The sequence below is a fragment of the Ostrinia nubilalis genome, chromosome 24 (genome assembly GCF_963855985.1).
Source record: "Ostrinia nubilalis chromosome 24, ilOstNubi1.1, whole genome shotgun sequence".
NCBI classification, from domain to species: domain Eukaryota; kingdom Metazoa; phylum Arthropoda; class Insecta; order Lepidoptera; family Crambidae; genus Ostrinia; species Ostrinia nubilalis.
In genome coordinates, this window is record NC_087111.1 from 10196993 (window position 1) to 10221780 (window position 24788).

The following is a 24788-nucleotide window of genomic DNA, read 5'->3' on the forward strand; positions in this document are numbered from 1 at the left end:
CGATTACAATTTATTAATGGAGATGTAATCTTATTGATAGCCCACATTTCTGTTATTTATTCAGTTTTAGGATCTAGGTAGATTACAGTGGATGAATTGAGAGAAAATGCTGATCCATAACAAACAGTTATTATTATAATCCAAGGTTAAATAGACCTTAAATGGATATCTTTAGTGCTGAACTCCAGAAAAAACTATAATGCTGCGTTTTCTTTTAAGGACTATATCTTCCCGGTTTTTGTTGTTAGAGTTTGGTTGTTCAGTTAGGTGTTCCTGTATTCCACACACTATAGGCATAGTTGCAATGCGCTTGTCAGCTATCAGTGCACCGGTGGACCTTATTAAGACATCACATCAAGCTTAATACTGAAGTCTCTCATGTAAGTTGTGAAAGGGGCGAATTTACAAACATCAATGTATAAACAGTTTTTTTCGGAGATATAACATCCCTGCCTCACGCCTCGCTGCAGAGGAATTGTCCTCGTGCTCTGCTCCTGTACTCGGACCGACGTGGTGGCGTTTCTGTACAGGCACTTCAGCACCTCGATATACCGATAGTCAATATGACACCGCTGGAGAGACTGCAACACTGCCCAAGTCTCGATGGAATCAAAGGCCTTCTCATAGTCCACGAACGCCAAGCATAGTGGCAAGTTGTCGTTTTTACATTTTTCATGAAATTAACCGAACAATACATATTTATTTATACCGTCATGTTGATGAAACGTTCTTTGACCCCTCACCGTGTTGAAACTCAAGACTCTCAATTACAAACTTTTACAAAGCAACTAAAGTTCTAAACAAGAGAAGTTAACAATAATCTAATTAAAAATACAAGTCAAACTCGGGGTTAGCTACAAGATTGACTACAGAATTTTGAAATCTGTTTATGGATAAAGATAACGTTTCTTCTTAGAACAAGAGAATTTGTATTGGCAGATTCGCGATCTTTGTTGTTTGATTTCATTACCTGTATATTGTTTTTTTTAGTTTCATCATCATCATGATCAACATCCTTACAGTCACTGCTGGACTATGAGCCTCCTCCACTATAGTGAAGGGTTTTGCCTTAATCCCCACGCTTGGCAGGCGGGTTGGATTGGATATCGCAGTTTAAAAGATTGATGTTTTTCTGAGAGCGCTGCTGCTGCCCGTTCTGTTTGATGTGTAGTCCCTAAGTTTTTTAGTTTATGACTAAATTAATACAATTGATTAGCTGCCCCGGCGAACTTCGTACCACCTATGTTCATCAGAAGTAATTCTAACGGTGAAAGAATTTTTCAAATCGTTCCAGTGGATTCGGAGCCTATTCAATACAAACAATCAAATTTTTACTCTAATATTATTGTGTAGTAGATAAATGCGTCGGTCCTATTCATCGGTGTTTTATCTGTATTCTGTAGCATTGACAAACATACCTGTATGGATGTTTAGAATTAGCAGCATAAAATACAAAATTGTCGATTGCCATGACAGCTAGAACTTCAAGCATTCGAGAACTAGATTAAATGGATCGAGAACCATTCACACATCGAGTTTTTATCGAATAGAATTTAAATGGTGGCTTGATGAGTTTTAAAATTACCTATATTAATTTTAATGGCGCTCAGAATCTGTTTTTGTTGGGCTGATTACTCTAAATATGGTGAAAACTATTCGTGATTTATGGCTTTGATAACGGTTTTAGCAATTAAATTGCGTTACATACGACTCATAAACAGGATGGAAAATATCCATTTACGAAATATGTACAGTCAGCTTCAAATAGTTCGTGACACCCAAATTAGCCAATAAGTTCGCAACACGTCAATAAGGTTGTATAGTCAGCTGTCAACTTCATTTCGAGTCAGTGAAATTAAAAAGGCAGGCCTCCTACTAGGTGGACCGACGATCTAGTAAATGTCGCGGGAAGAGCCTGGATGCGGGCAGCGCAGCGCAGGACCGTTCATTGTGGAAAGCCTTGGGGGAGGCCTTAGTCCAGCAGTGGACGTCATTTGGCTGAAACGAACGAACGAAGTAAAACAATCAAAAGATGCTGAATTGGATTTCTAATTAACTTTAAACCTGGTAGAAGACTTCCTAGCATAAGTATTTACTCGTTGGACACGCGGCTCACCAGTGAGCCCCGTACAATAAAATTTCTATTGTGTCTGTCTAGTGTCTCGCCAGTCGGTCTTTATTTGAATTTACATGTATTACAATCTAAGTGAGCACTTGGCATAATTAAAACAATTTTGAAATCTGGAGGCAGACTAAATTGACTGTAAAAACTTAGCTTTCCTTCGAGCTCAGTCTGATTCATTAAACTTTAATTGTTCTCACTCACATCTCGTGGCTCTTATGCCTTTGTAATAAAGACTAACTCTCAGATTAACAGGGCCGGTTAAGTCTCAGAGATCCAGTTAAGATTGAAATTTATTCCGGCGATAAATCATCGCGTTCATTACGATTACTGTTAGCATTGCGACATCAATATCCATTTTGTAAAATGAATGCGCTGTTGTTTCTCAAACTGCTTTTCACCCCTTTATGTTTTGTTCAAAAGGGTACTTACTTAAAAGTAAGTACGCCGAACAGCCGATATTCCATAAACACTAAACATGACGTGTTGAGGAGTTATGAGAGTGTTATATTGACATTTCGAATTATGATTTATCGAAGAGTAAATAACTAGGAAGATGTTCATCATATTGGATCAGGAGTTGAAGTACAAGCCTTGCTGTCACCCTGAAATGTTAGCAAGATTGAAGAAGACACAGGTAGAAAAAAACGAATATCAAACGCCTTATACACTATACAGTACTTCGTAGTATTATTTCATTAGAATACGTTTGAAACTGTGGAATGGACTGTCGTCTGCGGTGTTTCCGGACCGATACGACCTGCAAGCTTTCAAGAAGAGAGCATATCTCCACCTAAAGACCGGCAACGCACCTGTAACGCCCCTGGTGGGACTTCGGGTGTCTATGGGCGACGGTAATCACTTACCATCAGGTGATTCGTCTGCTCGTTTGCCTCCTGTCACATAAAAAAAAACGTTATAACCCAAAAATACATACCATACTAGGCTTACTGTTTACACTGATTAGTATCAGACGCATCATTGCCCCTCCCCAAAGCTTGAGAGCCGGTGACCTCTGTATTTAGTTGTGTAACGCGATTGGTTCATGAACGGTCGAAGCTAACGATTGTATTTGCCTCAAACTTATTACTGGTCTCGCCAAGGTGAACAAGGCTTCTTCAGGCCATTACGCTATCAATGACAGCAAAATGAGAATATTTGCTAGTACACGCAAAATAAATTGTGTTTGTGATACCTTTGCCTAATCAATGCTTATTAACAAGTGCAGGACCAAATAAATAACTCTGTAACAAGATGAGTACGAGCATTCATTCATTCTCTTAGTAAAGAATCCATTATCCAGTTGTCATGTAGTATAGTCAGCATCAAATAGTTCGTGACACCTAAAGGAGCCAAAAACACGTCTTTAATACAATAGGAATAAGGTTGTGTTGTCAGCTTTTTGGCTACTTTGGGTGTCACGAAGTATTTGACGCTGACTAGGACTATACAAACTTTTTTTACAGACTCCTATTTATGATTGTTATAATAAAAAATCTACATAGAGATTAAAGTAAACAGACGATTGAAAATTGGCTCTCAATAACGTGATCTTAAGACGAGAGATGAAAAAATAACAACCTTAAGCTGCGTTTCCACTACCGAATTTGTGTACGAGAAAAAAGCTACGCGATTTAAAGTTGAATCCTCTCACTAAGCTCTGCAGAAAATGAGAGTAGAGTATCAACAGAATTAAACATACGAGCGAACATTGACTCACGCACGCGTATTCTTGTGTATGATGGAAGAAAATAAAGAAAATGGTGTACTAAATACTGTGCAGTATTTAACTGCCTAAATAATAATAAAAACACAGAATGTACTTTTTTAAGTTGCCTCAAGACACTGAGAGGTAAATAAGTAGTTAATATTATTCATGTTAATTCATGCTAAATCATGTATTTCCTTCGCCATTTTCCGCAGTTTGGCACCTCACGTCACATTATTTTACCGAAGTCAGCCCTATAGCTTCGGCGCAGTGCCGATCACTGACGTTTGTCAACAAAATGGTGCTTGACTTTTGAGACAGGCTAAATTACACCATATTGTTAAATGACATTGAGCATACATTTTTTTAAATACCTTCGCGAAGTAAAACTTCTGTACGTAGTACTTATTATTATTCTGTGGTGTTACGAACTATTTGACGCTGACTGTTGGTGGAAAGGCAGCTTTAGTTTAGAGTGCTGTATAAGATATTGTGTGTATAGTATGCAAATAAAAGAAGATACTTGATCGTCTACATTTGTCTTCAGCAAATATCTTATTAGTTATTATAAAACGTTTGCAAGACATCAAAGACAACTCCTCAATTCCTCATACGGGTACATTTAATTAGCTAGGTACTTTGTTTGTTAGCTACTACAACTCAAATTAAATGTCTACCCATGTTCGTAACCTCTGACTGACAGTTTAATAATCTCACATCAAATGTAACATAAAGGGTTTCTTTCTTATTTTACACGAAGTAAGAGCTATTTTTGCAGAGTAGAGGAGACCGAGGTGAGTTGTTTGTAACAGAGGAGAGTTGAGACATTGTCTATTTTTTGGAACTTATTTACTACCTCCTAGCTTTTGCCCGCGTCTACACCCGCGTGAAATTTTTGGCTACTTTGGGTGTCACGAAGTATTTGACGCTGACTAGGACTATACAAACTTTTTTTACAGACTCCTATTTATGATTGTTATAATAAAAAATCTACATAGAGATTAAAGTAAACAGACGATTGAAAATTGGCTCTCAATAACGTGATCTTAAGACGAGAGATGAAAAAATAACAACCTTAAGCTGCGTTTCCACTACCGAATTTGTGTACGAGAAAAAAGCTACGCGATTTAAAGTTGAATCCTCTCACTAAGCTCTGCAGAAAATGAGAGTAGAGTATCAACAGAATTAAGGCTCCATTATAAACCTACCTACCTTGTACAGTCATACAAATAGTTTATGCACATACCTATTACATCGAGGTTAGAAAAATAGTCTCCTATCCTATTGCTTGATGTTTATTTATACGCGTACTATGTACAGTCAGCGTCAAATAGTTCGTGACACCCAAAGTAGCCAATAAGTTCGCGACAGGTCTTCGAAGAAGGTTGTGTGATTAACTTTTGGCCACTTCGGGTGTTACCAGGCCTGTTCATCTCCGCGAGTTTACATCAAAAACAAAACACGCACAATGGCCCACCTACAGGATACTATTCGACAAGGCCTCACATACGAGCGAACATTGACTCACGCACGCGTATTCTTGTGTATGATGGAAGAAAATAAAGAAAATGGTGTACTAAATACTGTGCAGTATTTAACTGCCTAAATAATAATAAAAACACAGAATGTACTTTTTTAAGTTGCCTCAAGACACTGAGAGGTAAATAAGTAGTTAATATTATTCATGTTAATTCATGCTAAATCATGTATTTCCTTCGCCATTTTCCGCAGTTTGGCACCTCACGTCACATTATTTTACCGAAGTCAGCCCTATAGCTTCGGCGCAGTGCCGATCACTGACGTTTGTCAACAAAATGGTGCTTGACTTTTGAGACAGGCTAAATTACACCATATTGTTAAATGACATTGAGCATACATTTTTTTAAATACCTTCGCGAAGTAAAACTTCTGTACGTAGTACTTATTATTATTCTGTGGTGTTACGAACTATTTGACGCTGACTGTTGGTGGAAAGGCAGCTTTAGTTTAGAGTGCTGTATAAGATATTGTGTGTATAGTATGCAAATAAAAGAAGATACTTGATCGTCTACATTTGTCTTCAGCAAATATCTTATTAGTTATTATAAAACGTTTGCAAGACATCAAAGACAACTCCTCAATTCCTCATACGGGTACATTTAATTAGCTAGGTACTTTGTTTGTTAGCTACTACAACTCAAATTAAATGTCTACCCATGTTCGTAACCTCTGACTGACAGTTTAATAATCTCACATCAAATGTAACATAAAGGGTTTCTTTCTTATTTTACACGAAGTAAGAGCTATTTTTGCAGAGTAGAGGAGACCGAGGTGAGTTGTTTGTAACAGAGGAGAGTTGAGACATTGTCTATTTTTTGGAACTTATTTACTACCTCCTAGCTTTTGCCCGCGTCTACACCCGCGTGAAATTTAGTGTCACAGATCGTCATAAATTATAGCCTGTATGTTATTCTGGGTTATAAATAATAATACTGTAAAGTTTCATCAAAATCCGTTCAGTAGTTTTTGCGTGAAAGAGTAACAAACATCCATACTAATCCTACTATTATTGGAGGATTAGTAGGACTAGCGAGCTCGTAACAGTGCGCGTTTTTTAGTTCAACTCTCCCCTATTACAATTTTCCTAGGTGTCCTCCTCTACCAATTGATCTGCCTTCAAATATTGACTTTACTAAGTTGCATTTATTTACTTACAGAAGAAATAGTTCGGTAAGTAACGCATATTGTTCTCAGAACCCTTAGGCATTTCTAGAAGGAAGTGGGCGAATCAATTTCATGGCCTCTTATGTAGTTATTGCCGGTGGCAATAGCTGTGAGACGTAGTGTTGACAGAATTTATCGATGACCAAAAGTTATCGATACAATTATGTATTAAAGTAGTAGAATAATATAAAGCAATAGGTTACACTCTGATACTTCTACTCTTCTTTAAATCTAACATCTTGTTGTCTTCGTGGGCCACCATACAAGCGATGATAATGATGACTCTAAGAATAGAAAATGTAATACGTGTCGTGTCACCTTTTTAGTTTTTTAATGAAATAACTTGCTAATTTGTTTATGAGACTTACAGTGAACGTTACATTATTTAAGCATAATTTCAAAATGAATAGGTACTCGATATCTGTATTTGTTGAATTCCCTAATCGATCTTTCTATCGATATGACCCATCACTATTACATCGTTTAATCACGCTATGGATCCGCAAAGCCACTTGCTTTACGTCGCCTCACAACACGTCTCATTCCCCGATGAGATTACGCGTACCGGGATTCAGCCGGGCCAATAGCTGCCCGATACGGCTCACTTCTAATGAAGTTGGACGTCGTCTGGAATATTCTAGAACGTGCTACGACTTGACGGTTAACAAAATTATTGTATTTAGGGCGTAGGAAACAAAAGTAGAGCGAAGACAAATTATTAATTTCGCAAAAACATCCATCAAAAGGTTCCGCGTGAGGTTCTCAGAATAGTCTCCCTTCATTTTGCTGAGACTCCAAAAAAGCGGCGAAAGCTTCTAGAAATACTCAACAATCTGTATTGGAATTCATTAATTGATCCATCAATAATCCCCAACACTATCAGCCGGACTAGGATACGCGCCGTGATAAAATCTTATCGATGATTCTAGACGACAAATGTATGAGCTTAGCGCGTAAAATCGATAAACGTTTATCATGGCGCGCATCCTAGGCCTACAGATCGTTTAATTCACACTATGGATCCGCAAAGCCACTTGCTTTACGTCGCTTCACAACACGTCTCATTCCCCGATGAGATTACGTATATCTGGGATTCAGCCGGGCCAATAGCTGGCCGATACGGTACGGCTCAGTACTAATGAAGTTGGACGTCGTCTGGAATATTCTAGCAAGTTATCTGGAACGTAAATGAATACCAACTAAAACAATAGTAGCGCAAACATAGTTTGCATATTCGAAAAAAAAAACACCCAAGAAACCGCGTGTGGATTTCAGAAAAGTCCCTCTTGTTTTTGCTGAAACCCAAAAAAAAGCGCCAAAAGCATCTATAAATTCTCAACAAGCTATAATTGAACTCATTAATCGACCCATCTATCGATACTTAATCGATAATCCCCCAGCTCTATTAGATCGTTTAATCTCGCTATGGATCCGCAAAGCCACTTGCTTATGTCGCCTCACAACACAACACGTCTCATTCCCCGATGAGATTACGTGTAGCCGGGATTCAGCCGGGCCAATAGCTGGCCGATACGTCTCGGTTCTAATGAAGTTGGACGTCTTCTGGAACATTCTAGAACGTGCTACGACTTGACGGTTAACAAAATTATTGTATTTAGGGCTTTAGTAAACAAAAGTAGAGCGAAGACAAATAATTGATTTCGGAAAAACATCCATCAAGAGGTTCCGCGTGAGGTTCTCAGAATAGTCTCCCTTCATTTTGCTGAGACTCCAAAAAAGCGGCGAAAGCTTCTAGAAATACTGAACAATCTGTATTGGAATTCATTAATTGATCCATCAATAATCCCCAACACTATCAGCCGGACTAGGATACGCGCCGTGATAAAATCTTGTCTATGATTGTAGACGACAAAAGTATGGGCTTAGCGCGTAAAATAGGTCTATCATGGCGCGCATCCTAGTCCTACAGATCGTTTAATTCACCCTATGGATCCGCAAAGCCACTTGCTTATGTCGCCTCACAACACAACACGTCTCATTCCCCGATGAGATTACGTGTAGCCGGGATTCCAGCCGGGCAAATAGCTGGCCGATACGGCTCAGTACTAATGAAGTTGGACGTCTTCTGGAATATTCTAGCAAGTTATCTGGAACGTAAATGAATACCAACTAAAACAACAGTAGCGCAAACATAGTTTGCACATTCGAAAAAAAAAACACCCAAGAAACCGCGTGTGGTTTTCAGAAAAGTCCCTCTTGTTTTTGCTGAAACCCAAAAAAAAGCGCCAAAAGCATCTATAAATTCTCAACAAGCTGTAATTGAACTCATTAATCGACCCATCTATCGATATTTAATCGATAATCCCCCAGCACTATCAGATCGTTTAATCTCGCTATGGATCCGCAAAGCCACTTGCTTTATGTCGCCTCACAACACGTCTCATTCCCCGATGAGATTACGTTTAGCCGGGATTCCAGCCGGGCCAATAGCTGGCCGATACGGCTCGGTACTAATGAAGTTGGACGTCTTCTAGAATATTCTAGAACGTGCTACGACTTGATGGTTAACAAAATGATTGTATTTAGGGCGTTAGTAAACAAAAGTAGAGCGAAGACAAATAATTGATTTCGGAAAAACATCCATCAAGAGGTCCCCGTGAGGTTCTCAGAATAGTCTCCCTTCATTTTGCTGAGACTCCAAAAAAGCGGCAAAGGCTTCTAGAAATACTCAACAATCTGTATTGGAATTCATTAATTGATCCATCAATAATCCCCAACACTATCGGCCGGACTAGGATACGCGTCGTGATAAAATCTTATCGATGATTCTAGACGACAAATTTATTTTATTTTTATTTTTATTTTATTTATTAGGACAACCAACAAGACAAACACGCATACATGAAATTACTATAACTAAAAGTGCTTAAAACTAAGTGCTGTCTTAATTAAAGGCTGCCACGGCATGCAATGTGGACAGTTGCAAATATAAGAACTAAGAGATAGTAGGTAACACAGTGAAAAATTGAAATGTAATGAACATCAACAGCCCTTTACAGTCCACTGCTGGACTATGAGCCTCCTCCACTATAGTGGAGGGTTTTGCCATAATCTCCACGCTAGGCAGGCGGGTTGGAAATCGCAGTAGATTGATGTTTTTCAGAGAGCGCTGCTGCCCATTCTCTGTTTGATGTGTAGTCCCTAAGTCGCCTCTTACGACACCCGCGGGAAGAGTAGGGGTTGGTGACAAATGTATTCTACTCTGCCGTCACCACACGGCTATGAACATTATGAATAAATTTCTTTTACATTATTTGCTGTGGCTGTAAGGGACCTCAGCACAGAGCGCCTGAATTTCAATGGCTTATGATGAAAGATGTCGACGTCACATGCTTTGCACAGTCTGTTGTACTCCCTTTGCAGTCTGCTCATGGTGGCGTGGTAACCCAGATTGGTTTTACTAAATTTTGTTGCGAAGGGGACATACTTGCAGGAACGTGGGAGCTTAAGCGGTACGTTAAAATTAATTGAGCTCAAATGTATGAGCTTATCGCGTAAAATCGATAAACGTTTATCATGGCGCGTATCCTAGGCCTACAGATCGTTTAATTCACACTATGGATCCGCAAAGCCACTTGCTTTACGTCGCTTCACAACACGTCCCCGATGAGATTACGTAATATCTGGGATTCAGCCGGGCCAATAGCTGGCCGATACGGTACGGCTCAGTACTAATGAAGTTGGACGTCGTCTGGAATATTCTAGCGAGTTATCTGGAAAGTCCTACTCTACGGCTATCCAACGAAGCAATTGTATTTAGGCCGTTGTAATTACCAACTATAACTATAGCAGCGCGGACACAATTTGTATACCTACTTGATTTCTGCAAAGAAATGCCGAGAAAACTGCGTGTCCCCCTTCTTTTTGCTGAAACCCAATAAAAGCAGCGAAAGCTTCTAGAAATACCTACTCAATAATCTGCTAATAGCTGACCGATACGTCCCAATTCTAATGAAGTTGGAAGTCTTCTGGAATATTCTAGCAAGTTATCTGAAACGTTCTTCGACTTGACGTTTATTCGGAACAATTTGATTTGGAGCGATTCGGTTGTAGGTACGGACGACAGCGCATCAAGCTTATTATACTAACACAGTGCCGACTGGTGTCTTACCTCATTGTAATACAGATTATTTTGCAACAAAACGGGCCAATACCTGACCTGGCCGATATGTCTCACTTCTAATGAAGTTGGAAGACCTGAATGTCTCCAACTTCCTCATTGGCCCTAGAGCAATTCCAAGTATACCATCAATAAAAGCCTAATTAGAGTCATCAAACCTCTCAGTCATTCAATTAGAGCCATTAGAACTTCATAACTATGAGTTGTTTTCTGTGTGTAAGCTGAGGACACGTGTCCCCAGCTGACACATCTGTATCTTCGTAAATATTTATGCTACGATAATGTATTATACCTCAAAAATTACAGTCGAATCCAAATAGTAGGCTTTCCAATTTTCAAGACTTTAGCTCAAATACTGTTAAAACCACGATCAAAAAACTATGTGCGAGCTGGAGTACCGTGTCTCCAGCTTACACATCTGTATCTTTGTAAATATTTAAGCTACATCAATGTTTTATATCTCATAAATTAAAGTCGAATAAAAAAACCCGACTTCAAATCTTTCAAAGCTTTATCTCGAACCGTTTTCGAACTACGAACCGATATGTATGTGTAAGCTGGTGACACGTAACACACGGTGGATTATTAAAACCGTATAAGTTAGAGTTGCGTTTTAAAGATCAAATAATTCGTTATAATTAAAGTACACACGAGACATAATTTCAAATCTCTAGGCCTCTTAGTTTCAGAATTAAAAGCCAAAAACTATTTTGCCGCCAAATAATTCAAATAATGTGGGTCGACTGCGACGTTGCCGTTCCGTGCGTCCACTAGAGCAGTCGAATTTGAACCTAAAAACTAGTAGCGTTTGAATCATTTTTATTTGTAGTTTAAATCATTTAATTTCGATTATAAGAATTTTAGACTAGGAGCCGGCTGATTTGTGTATTAAGTACCTAATAACCTATATTTTATAAATAAATAATAATAAATAATGGTTGAGTCCCGGGAAAGGACGTAGGATAGATTTTATCCCGGTTTTTGAAATATGATAAAGATTTTCATCATCATCATAAATCATCTGAAAATTATAAATAACTTGAAAAAATCGAGTATTCGGGTAGCCCTAGTGATACTCTACCTCTGGGCTTCGGCTTGACAGTACTTTTTGGGAAACCTTGTATATTATGTCGTTATGTTCGCTTAATCTTGTACTTAATTTTTGTTTTATTTGATTCTTCAACAAAAGAAGAAGAATTCAATGAGGGTTTTCGCGATTGGAAAATCCGCCAGATGGCAATACGTAGACGCGAGGTCCAAATGCTGCATGATTGGTTATTTTTGACATGACATTGACAGATATGTCAAAATCCACCAATAACGCAGCATTTGGACCTCGCGTCTACTTATTGCCATCTGGCGGATTTTTCAATCGCGAAAACCCTCATTGTCAACTGTGTTTGTCATAGAGCAAAATCTGTTTGTAACCATAGAGCAAGATATAGTTGTTGCCCATTTTTGCCACTTGACGTAGCAGAATCGTGGGACTTCACGGTATTTAAATAAAAATTAAAGTGGTTGCGTTTAGAAACGCCACAAATATTTGAGCCTTTGGAAACAAGTTCGTTACTTGTATATTAAAATATAATTTTGTTTTACCTAGCTTTTTCTTATTGATAAAATATAGGTTATTAGGTACTCAATACACAAATCAGCCGGCTCCTAGTCTAAAATTCTTTTAATCGAAATTAAATGATTTAAACTACAAATAAAAATGATTCAAACGCTACTAGTTTTTAGGTTCAAATTCGACTGCTCTAGTGGACGCACGGAACGGCAACGTCGCAGTCGACCCACATTATTTGAATTATTTGGCGGGAAAATAGTTTTTGGCTTTTAATTCTGAAACTAAGAGGCCTAGAGATTTGAAATTATGTCTCGTGTGTACTCTAATTATAACGAATTATTTGATCTTTAAAACGCAACTCTAACTTATACGGTTTTAATAATCCACCGTGTGTTACGTGTCACCAGCTTACACATACATATCGGTTCGTAGTTCGAAAACGGTTCGAGATAAAGCTTTGAAAGATTTGAAGTCGGGTTTTTTTATTCGACTTTAATTTATGAGATATAAAACATTGATGTAGCTTAAATATTTACAAAGATACAGATGTGTAAGCTGGAGACACGGTACTCCAGCTCGCACATAGTTTTTTGATCGTGGTTTTAACAGTATTTGAGCTAAAGTCTTGAAAATTGGAAAGCCTACTATTTGGATTCGACTGTAATTTTTGAGGTATAATACATTATCGTAGCATAAATATTTACGAAGATACAGATGTGTCAGCTGGGGACACGTGTCCTCAGCTTACACACAGAAAACAACTCATAGTTATGAAGTTCTAATGGCTCTAATTGAATGACTGAGAGGTTTGATGACTCTAATTAGGCTTTTATTGATGGTATACTTGGAATTGCTCTAGGGCCAATGAGGAAGTTGGAGACATTCAGGTGTTGGAAGCCTTCTAGAATATTCACGCAAGTTATCTGGAACGTTCTATGACTTGACGTTTATCCAATGAATCAGTTGGATTTGAGCGTTTGTAAATACCAACTAAAATAAAAGTAGCGCGAAAACAAATAATTGATTTCGGAAAAATATCCTTATTTTACTGAAACTCAAGAAAAACGACAAGACATCATTTTACATTCATCCATCTAATAAATCATCCATTTCCTCATTATGTACTTGAATATTATACATTGATACATAATGTAAATTTTCTTGACACTGGCAAGTCATAATGTAGGTAGCAGTATCTTTGTTCGCAATTTTCACAATATTAAAGATACAACAAAAATAAAGATACCCCGAAGAGTTCATTATTTACAAAACACCTTCCTTTATCTAAACATCAAATTGATTACAATTCCGAGTATTCTAAAATTGACTTTTTGTTCACAGGCGGCTCCGATAGCAACAAGGGGAAAAGCAAAAAGTGGCGGAAGATCCTCCAGTTTCCACACATATCACAATGTTTAGATATAAAAACAAAAATAGGTAAGTGTTTTATTGTTATTTATTTCTAACGCAGACTAGTCCTTAATCAGGGTAATGACTGCAGCATAGCAGCCGAAACGTCAAGCCATGAGTAAATATTGTAACTCATTCACAAATATCGGCTTAAGAAAGACACGGTGTCTTCCTATTTTAGTTATCAGGGTATATCTAGATTTATTTAGGCACCAGGTGACTTTGTTCTTTTCCATTTTCAACCGACTTCAAAAAAGGAGGAGGTTCTCAATTCGACCCGTATGTTTTTTTTTTTCTATGTTTGTTACGCGATAACTCCGCCAATTATGAACCGATTTGAACAAATCTTTTTTCGGCGTATAGGTAATACCTCAAGGGTGGTCCCATTTAAAGAAGAACGGTCACGCCCCATACAAAAAAAACCCAGACCCGACAGAAACGAGACATACCTCAGTTTTTTTGTCATGTCTTAATTAGTTAATTTATATATTTTTTATATTCGAAATCTATGTATAACACCAAAATATTACCCTTTGTTTTTGTTTAGGCGATATACAAAAACTAATACAAAATGCTTATTTATCACCAAAATTGGTAAATGTATGTACCTTAATGTTCTATTACAGCTGCTATGGAATGTATCTAGGTGACCTGGAGATACAACCGGATTATACAGGGTGGTTATACATATGGAACGATAAGTTATCTCACTCGATTATTTCTAAACTATACAAGATATCGATAAACTAGTTACTGATTCTGAAAGTGCTTCACGAGCTCTTTCAAATGGTACCATTAATAGGGTACAGATTATGGAAGCTGGTAACATTGAATATTTGGATTTTGTAACTTATTATTTTTTCCACCCTGTATAATCCGGCTGTATCTCCAGGTCACCTAGATACATTCCATAGCAGCTGTAATAGACATTTAGGTACATACATTTACCAATTTTGGTGATAACTAGGCATTTTGTATTAGTTTTTGTATAACGCCTAAACAAAAACAAAGGGTAATATTTTGGTGTTATACATAGATTTCGAAAATAAAAAATATATAATTTAACTAATTAAGACATGACAAAAAAACTGAGGTATGTCTCGTTTCTGTCGGGCCTGGGTCACAGATGACCGTTCTTCTTTAATAATAGAAAAAACAACCCCCAAGGGTGGAAAATTGGGGATGAACTTATTTATACGCAATATCTCCGCCGATTATAAATCAATTTGAACGATTATTTTTTTGTTGAATAGGTATTATCAAAAGGGTGGTTTCATGCGAATTTGAAGAAAATAGTTCACCCCCAAGGGTGGAAAATTGGGGATGAACTTTTTTATACGCAATATTTTTAATTTTTAGTTTTTTTTTGTGTTCACGCATTTGAAGTCGGTTTTATTTTTTTTAAAAGTTAATTATCAGCCTTACCATATAGATCCAGATAAAATAACTCAAGTTATTTGTAGAACCCGTCGTCAAAGCCTAGATCCGGTTGTAGCGCTAAAACTAGCTGGACTAATGGACTTTATTTTTAAAACCTGGACAATACTGGACTTATGTTTAGATGAATTTCGCCCTTTGTCGCTTCCTTTACGTTCTTAGAAAAACTGGACAGATTGGACACGTATACTTGCCGGTCTGTCGCTAGATATCGGGCAATCCTTGATGTAGTATTCCAAGTAGACATCCCTTGTTATCTGACGCCTAAGCGAGTAATCCGACCTCTGCCTTTGCTCTATCTTAGAGCTTGCACAATTTATAATTTAACTGATGAAAGTAAATACAACCAAAGAGGAGAAAAAGTGATACTTACTAGACCCATTCATATAGGTGTCTTCCTGCTCTATTTCTAATCTTGCAAGTGCATTTGAGACTATCCTACAGTCGGACAGACAATCCCCCAACCAATAAACCAATGGAATGTAGAATCGATACCGTTCTATTCGATTGGATTGGCTTTATCAATCGCCGGTAAATTGCCCGTATCAACACTACAACTGTGTCAAATACCGGATTGGATAACCCAGCTATGGTTACTAGTAACTAAGAGCGTATAATAAGCATTGTTAATTGTGTAGGTGTACACACGGCACCTCGAACATATTGTTAATTTGCTACATAGCCTCAGATCATAGAAAGAGAATAGATATGAAGTCGCGCGTAACTACAATGAGAACCAGTGTCCCCACATTTCCCCCACCACAGCTCCCACACACACATTCAACTGTGTAAAAACAAAGCGACTGAGAGTCTACGACAACATGTGCAACCGGCTTAAAAGTGCTGTGATTGGCCAGAAGGCGTGCCTTATGGCCAATCAATGGCCGCGTGACGTGACGCACACTTTGAAAAAAGCAATTAGAGAGAAGAAAGATAAAATGGAGTCGATAAGATATCGATACTTTAAATCCTGGGGGCAAGGCTCGAAATTGGTTTAAAAAATGCTTGTATGACCTTTTTATTATTATACGTTATTATTATGTTCTTTAACGATTTTTGCATAAAGGAGTCAGTTCCATTTTGTATGGACGAAAAACTCAATCAATTATTGGGACTAAATGAAGTTACCTTATATTAATTTACCCCAACCAAAGCTCAATGTCGTTATCGATGGAGTATAGAAGTTATAGACTGACAAAGTTTGTATGAAAAGTCATGGGTCAAGTAGGTACTTGCGATTTTTACCACTATTTACAATATTGGTAATATATTATTATTTACTTTAATAATAATAACAGGATCACTGTAATTATTATTAACTACTATCGCGCATTAACTTTTTAATTATGGCGAAATTCGTACCGCCTATGTTTATCAAAAATAATGCCTATATTAGGCTTTCAACTAGCTCTTATAGTAATTACATAGTTGACAGTTACTAATCCCTTCTACTATTGTTATTGTTTTTGTAAAAACTTAAAAATCGCAAGCAACTCATGATTTTTTCATTCAAAATTAGAAAATAGAAAATAATAATTTACTTCTATTTATCGATAATAGGAAACCGTATTAGAACACGAGCCCTGCACTATGTTACGACCGGCACATGCGGCCGTACTGTGTATTTTCACGCGTCAGTGGATATCGGAAGAAATAAAATACATTGCGCAGTAGTTACGCATGACATAAAGTGGTTGCTAACTAAATCGTCAATGTACAACGTGTTTGAATTTTTATCACCACTAATTTCGATATCGCAGTAAATGTCACGGCACTGAATTCGTTCGTAAAAATGTTTAGTTTTTTTTATTTATAAGCAAAATACCAATGGATTTGCAATACTTACATGTGGTAAATGACTTCATTGTTCCTGTAGTTCTTCGTTTCACTTATGTTATTGCACGTTACGACGCATTATCCAACAATATCGGAGAACATTTCCTCAGTACGACTGAATCGCGACTAACCTGGCGTCGCGGGCGATGTTCGTTTCTGGGCATATCGCGGAGACACGCGCCACGCCCCCGTTTCACATCTATTCCCTTCTATGATCTGAGTACATAGCGGATTCCTCACACATTGAAGTTCCATACACTGAAAATAAATTCGTTATAAACATGAAGTTGTATGTCAATACTCCAAAATAATTTGTTACAAAATAATAAAAGTGTGACGAATTTACACATGCTGTTTCTTCGTGACAAATCAACAAAAACACCTTCGAGCTAAACGTGGCATTTCAATAGATGTGATTTTGCAATACAAATGTATAGTCTGATCGTCTGTCCACTATACCTTGATTCATGATGACTAATCACGGTAGCCGACAAAGTTTTAACGAGCTGATTATTTTTCTTACCCAGTTCAGAAACTAAGAGTTAAGTGGATTTTCTTAGTTACGAGTAATTAAATAATCAGTCTTGTTAAGCTTTATGAAAATTAGAGAAGCAAAAAACCGGCGAGGTAAATCAGTCGATATTATATCATTGCTGAGATCTGATTAGGTGATTATGACGTTTGAAATGCTGAATCTAATTACAAAACAAATTACATATCAAATCAAGTTTATTTTATATTCATAAAGATATAATAGAACTCGCGTCACTCGTCGCACCTGATATCTGTATTGCTTCAACGCTTTAAATGCCATTTACTTTTATCTGAGCATTTCTGTAATTGAGGGTTCTAGCTTATTTAACGTTTCTAAATATAGACTCAAAATACATTTCGTGATGAAACTCGTTTCAGTTCTGTCTGAGAATCTATCCGATCAAATTAGTATCTGCTATATCAACCTTCCCAGAGTTTCTCAAGTTCTAGACTTAATAATAAACTTGGATCTCGTTCCCAATGGAAATCGATAGTTTGGTCTAATTCCAACGAGATGTATCAATAAGTTGGATAGAAAATTAATCACATTGGTGTTCACTTACATTCTATTTGTAAGGGACCTAGAATAGAACCTTGCAGGACACCACACTTGTAGAACTCGTTAGTGGGATTTTGACACTTTGTGAAATTGGATACTTACTTCTATTATCTTTTCTTCGGTATTTCTATTAGCGTTCCTGTCAATCGTAAGTTGAGAAAAGGGAGAAGTCACCTGAAGCGGACAATGATATTCTTTTCGAAATTTCACAAAACATCAAAGGTTTTTTAGATGCTTTTTGCTACTAAAAACCGCAAGTAAAGCAATGACATTTGGAAACAGCTCTTGTTATTTGAGCGATAAGGTTTGAAATGGAAAAAATATTTTTGAAGATTCACCCTACGCCAGCGATTCCAAACTGAGTGGTAATCCTAGTCTAATGCGATATCCTCCCTTTGTGTTGTTTTCCTCTTGACCTCGTTGAGAACTTGAGAGATACCTACTGCTTTACCTTAACAAATATAAGTCATGATGACGATCGAAAAGCGGCTTATAAAAAACAACAGTACATTATTTACTTAATCAAAGAAATGAAGCAGTCCATCATTTGCTTCTTGCTTTTGTTCAATTAGCCTGGAAAATATTACTGCTAGAGGAAACAAAAAGAACTTCTTAGATTCATAATCTAAAACTTGCACAATGAATTTGAAGATGCTTAGAGAATTTTGCGTTTTAGAGAGTCATCATGCCACTATTTACCCGAATGAGTCTTCAATTTTACCTTATTATTATAAATTTTTGGCTTAGTTAAACATAAGTACGTTTATGTAATAGAAAGTGGGGTGACCTTTAACCCTCGTGCCGACGTACAACCTACGCTCGTACGTGTACAGACGACGGCACTTCAAGCTGAGGCATCTTAAGTGTTTGTAATAGGAGCGATTTTGCAAAAAAATGTGTGATGTTGATTGTACAAATATCTCTGGTTTTGCACGAGAGTAGAGACTTCGATTCGGGGATTATGTGTAAGGCATAAGGTTAAAGGTTGTTCAAAATGTTCAGGCTTGTTGTTTAGTGGTTTGATTTTCTAACGAGAGTACCTACAATAGCTAAATGACACCGATGTCTCAGCTAATAAAACAACGAGGTCCTGAATCAATAAATCTATAACTTGTAACTTTAACACTGGACGCAGGCCGCTACCAACCGGGTAACATGGAAAGCATTGTGAGAGGCCTATGTTCAGCAGTGGACGTCCTATGGCTGAGATGATGATGAAGATGATGATGATTGTAACTTTGAAATGTTTGATGGTAGAGATAGAGTCTACTCTATTAGTCGATTGCGAAATATCTGTCATCATGAGTCTCATTGTGATGAGAATTTTGTAATGCTGAACATATCTTACACAAAAGGGAGAAAGAAAATTTTGACACTTTTAGAGTTTAGACATGTATAGCCTGACCACGAACATAAAAACCCTGGCATAGAGGCGCTTCAATTGCATTTGATAGTGCAACACTGAGTACAGTCGTACATGTGTTAAATTAATAGGCTAAATTTATGTATCAGGATTCAGGATTACGGGCTAATTTGATATTTTCATTAATGAACGAAAAATATTATTAAAGGTAACCTGGTTTAAATAAATTAAATGAAACCATCAATCGAGCTAGTAGGATTTATTTTATTACTAGCTTTCCGCCCGCGTGGAATTTTGTCTGTCACAGAAAAACTTTATCGCGCGCGTCCCTGTTTCAAAAACCGGGATAAAAACTATCCTATGTTCTTTCCCGGGACTCAAACTATCTCTATGCCAAATTTCATCAAAATCGGTTGCGAGGTTTAAGCGGGAAAGCGTAACAGACAGACAGACAGACAGACAGAGTTACTTTCGCATTTATAATATTAGTTGGGATATTAGTTGGGATTGGGATTCATCAATAATCAAATTCAGAACTTGAATATTCAACTGCAATGTCTGCTCATGAACGCTTCAAACTCGGTACTTCTTTCCCAATTCCATAAAATTCAAAACTTAGAAAGTAACAAGAAACTTTAAAATGGGTAGTTGAAACAGACTACAGCTAATTTTCATAGTGGACTGTACTATACGATAAACATGTCAGTCAATTTGACAACCTTTGTCGGAAACATTATTCAATGAAAATATTGTCCGAACCCTTAGTATTTCTCTTCGACAAATACATTAACACACCGTGAACCACTTTTCTTTCACGACTATAAAAATATTTTAGCAATTTAATTCACAAAATCAATTGCACACATTTAAAATAAAGTTTGTTTACACTTTGACAACAATAGACTGACATGCAAGGTGACATATCAATGAAGTTTTCAGTTACTGTTGCCATTAAAAGAAATTAGTACCATTAGTTTTCCGCAACATGGCGAGGGTTTTTATGTTCCTGGTCAGGCTATAATTATATTCCAGTAAAACATTAAAGTGTGTATCAAAATAAACTTTTTACTTGCTTACATCTCAAGGAGGAGAAACATCTCATCCAATCTCACAAACTTTCGCGTTTATCATATTAAATAGATACTCAGATGTCGTCGAAAAAAACTTTATCGCAGGGAGTAACAAACTCACAAAATCCAATCTCACAAAATGTGAGCAGTAGCTACTTAGATTCTAAAGTATGGAGATGAAACAACAAAATATCAAAGCTGCACGAACTGACGTTTGCATATTCAGCGTTCACGTATGCATTTGAAAAGAAAATGGCATTAAAACAGAAGCGTGCGGGAGACAACGTCGTATTTATTACATACAATGCACTCGCTGTGACCTGGTTTTATTAATGTTGTTCTTTTTACCTCTCTGGAGCTACTTACAACCTATTTAGCATCACAATGGTCATTGTAGCTTTGTTTTTGACGTGACAGATACGTATGTTTTAAGAGGGTTAATGGACTCTAGTAGTAATTTCGAAGCAATAAATACTTTGTAATACTTTGATCCTCTTAAAATTGTAAAGGGAATAACATTTAGTACTTTCTTCATATACTTCGGGGTTTTACTGACGCATTCGTTAAAAACTATTGAAATTCCACGTCATCATGACGTCATTATAATAGTTATATTATGATGATTGATGATGTGTAGGTACTAGCATTTATATCTGCAGTCATGGACGTTTATGTACACACATTCACGTATCTTATTTATGTGTTCATCTAATTTAGTACAAGCTTTGCTTAGTGGTGTCTCTGGTTAGTTACGTTGATTTTATTAGTATCTCTTCATTAGTATATTTCATCTGGCAATCAAGCTGATGACCTCGGCAATATTTCGCCCAACACAAGCGTTAGTTTGTTGTGTTTACTTAGAGTTACTTGTTTCTTAGTTCCCTGCTCCCTGTCATTAAGGGTCATAGTTCCCAGGTCAAGGACTTGTGAGACCAGTTAATCCCGACAATGGCCGCAGGTCCGTTGAACGCTGTCTCTATGAGGAAGTACGACTATTATCCCCACGGCGGTCCAGGGATGACACTTGGCAAATAACATCGTCTTTAGCTATGATTTTCAACCGACTTCAAAAAAGGAGGAGGTTCTCAATTCGACCCGTATGTTTTTTTTTTTTTCTATGTTTGTTACGCGATAACTCCGCCAATTATGAACCGATTTGAACAAATCTTTTTTTGGCGTATAGGTAATACCTCAAGGGTGGTCCCATTTAAATTTAATAATAGAAAAAACAACCCCCAAGGGTGGAAAATTGGGGATGAAATTTTTTATACGCAATATCTCCGCCGATTATAAATCAATTTGAACGATTATTTTTTTGTTGAATAGGTATTATCAAAAGGGTGGTTTCATGCGAATTTGAAGAAAATATTTCACCCCCAAGGGTGGAAAATTGGGGATGAACTTTTTTATACGCAATATTTTTAATTTTTAGTTTTTTTTTGTGTTCACGCATTTGAAGTCGGTTTTATTTTTTTTAAAAGTTAATTATGGGTTGTCTGATAGTGGTATTATTTGCGTCTTTTGTGATGTTTATCCTATTTAAATTGCATAAAAGATCTCAAATAAAATAAAAGCTAAATAAAGAGAACTAACATCATTCCGTTTCCATCTACCTACATCAAACAGTTCAAATTGCTGTAAATGTTTCAATCTATCATTTTTAGTTAAAACTAGCTTTTGCCCGCGGCTTCACCCGCGTGAAATTTAGTTTGTCACAGATCGTCACAAATTATAGCCTATCTGTTATTCTGGGTTATAAACAATAATACTGCAAAGTTTCATCAAAATCCGTTCAGTAGTTTTTGCGTGAAAGAGTAACAAACATCGAGACATCCACACAAACTTTCGCATTTATAATATTAGTAGGATATACAAATTATGTTTGAGTTCAAAACTCGTTTAATGGTTACAAAATACTACCATAACAGCATGTAGTAAACATTTATATTTTGCCAAGAGGTCAATACCTCTCACTTTCGCAAGGTCATTAGCAGACGTTAGCACGAATCTAACTCAATGAGTGACGCGCGGGAGGAAGTCCCGTCCCCTTAACACTGAACCGCATCCTCTAGGGCTGGCCCTTCAAAAGCCGTGAATTAGTTCAATGATTCAGGAACTGAAGGATCGACAACAATTTTATTTACATCTATCTACACATTAATGTTCAAAATAGATAAAGTTTCTTTGTGGGAAGAAATATCTAGAACTACTAAATCCATTTTGAAAATTATTTCACTTGTACACAGCAACATTATTTCGATAGCCATGGCCAAATTCTTTTTTTATGATATGAGTATGCCACTTACAATTTACTATGTTTATGTCAATTCAAAAATGTTCTGTTCAAAATCTAATATCACAAAGAACGTATAGCAATGCGAAAATAAAAGAATTCCTCTTTTCAACCGACTTCAAAAAAGGAGGAGGTTCTCAATTCGACCCGTATGTTTTTTTTTTTTTTCTATGTTTGTTACGCGATAACTCCGCCAATTATGAACCGATTTGAACAAATCTTTTTTCGGCGTATAGGTAATACCTCAAGGGTGGTCCCATTTAAATTTAATAATAGAAAAAACAACCCCCAAGGGTGGAAAATTGGGGATGAACTTTTTTATACGCAATATCTCCGCCGATTATAAATCAATTTGAACGATTATTTTTTTGTTGAATAGGTATTATCAAAAGGGGGGTTTCATGCGAATTTGAAGAAAATATTTCACCCCCAAGGGTGGAAAATTGGGGATGAACTTTTTTATACGCAATATTTTTAATTTTTAGTTTTTTTTTGTGTTCACGCATTTGAAGTCGGTTTTATTTTTTTTAAAAGTTAATTATAAGCATATCGAAAGGCTAATCTTAGTCAAAGGCTTCAAGAACACGACCATTTTCTTTTCAACCGACTTCAAAAAAGGAGGAGGTTCTCAATTCGACCCGTATGTTTTTTTTTTTTTTTTTTTTTTTCTATGTTTGTTACGCGATAACTCCGCCAATTATGAACCGATTTGAACAAATCTTTTTTCGGCGTATAGGTAATACCTCAAGGGTGGTCCCATTTAAATTTAATAATAAAAAAAACAACCCCTAGGGTGGAAAATTGGGGATGAACTTTTTTATACGCAATATCTCCGCCGATTATAAACCAATTTGAACGATTATTTTTTTGTTGAATAGGTATTATTAAAAGGGGGGTTTCATGCGAATTTGAAGAAAATATTTCACCCCCAAGGGTGGAAAATTGGGGATGAACTTTTTTATACGCAATATTTTTAATTTTTAGTTTTTTTTTGTGTTCACGCATTTGAAGTCGGTTTTATTTTTTTTAAAAGTTAATTATAAGCATATCGAAAGGCTAATCTTAGTCAAAGGCTTCAAGAACACGACCATTTTCTTTTCAACCGACTTCAAAAAAGGAGGAGGTTCTCAATTCGACCCGTATGTTTTTTTTTTTTTTTTTTTTTTTTCTATGTTTGTTACGCGATAACTCCGCCAATTATGAACCGATTTGAACAAATCTTTTTTCGGCGTATAGGTAATACCTCAAGGGTGGTCCCATTTAAATTTAATAATAAAAAAAACAACCCCTAGGGTGGAAAATTGGGGATGAACTTTTTTATACGCAATATCTCCGCCGATTATAAACCAATTTGAACGATTATTTTTTTGTTGAATAGGTATTATTAAAAGGGTGGTTTCATGCGAATTTGAAGAAAATATTTCACCCCCAAGGGTGGAAAATTGGGGATGAACTTTTTTATACGCAATATCTCCGCCGATTATGAACCAATTTTTTTTGGTCTCAGTGTACTGCCTACCTTCAGTGGTAACATCAAGGTAATAATTAGTTAACTAAAAAGCAAGAAATAAGTAAAATTTTATAATAAAAAAATAAAACCGACTCCAAAAAACCTACACTAAAACGTAGAAAAATAATTACTAATTACCTACTTATTTATTAGGACGAATTATTAATATTTATGTAGGTATACCATGATTGATACTTTTGGAGTCGGTGCAGGCAAACTTTACATGTTTCATAATCTTGGCACCGACTCCAGAAGTATCAATCATGGTATACCTACATAAATATTAATAATTCGTCCTAATAAATAAGTAGGTAATTAGTAATTATTTTTCTACGTTTTAGTGTAGGTTTTTTGGAGTCGGTTTTATTTTTTATCTCCACAATACCCTGTTCACAAAGAGGCAATAATGTGTAAAATGCATGCACCATTGCCTCTAAATTTCTTACGCTGATCAATTTATGTAACGTGTGCCCCGAGACTCCGAATTAAAGTATATCTACGAGGGGATATCGCCCGGGGCCTCACAATTTCATTA

At 36.7% G+C, this 24788-nt stretch overlaps 1 protein-coding gene across 1 annotated transcript in view; it reads left to right on the top strand.

Annotated features, from left to right (window-relative positions):
* The window catches only part of LOC135083783 (G protein-coupled receptor kinase 2), a 156484-nt gene that overhangs the window by 30218 nt on the left and 101478 nt on the right, over window positions 1–24788 (top strand). The window contains exon 2 of the mRNA XM_063978532.1: window positions 13583–13678. Coding sequence (XP_063834602.1) covers window positions 13583–13678 — 96 coding nt within the window. The remainder of the gene's footprint in view (window positions 1–13582; window positions 13679–24788) is intronic.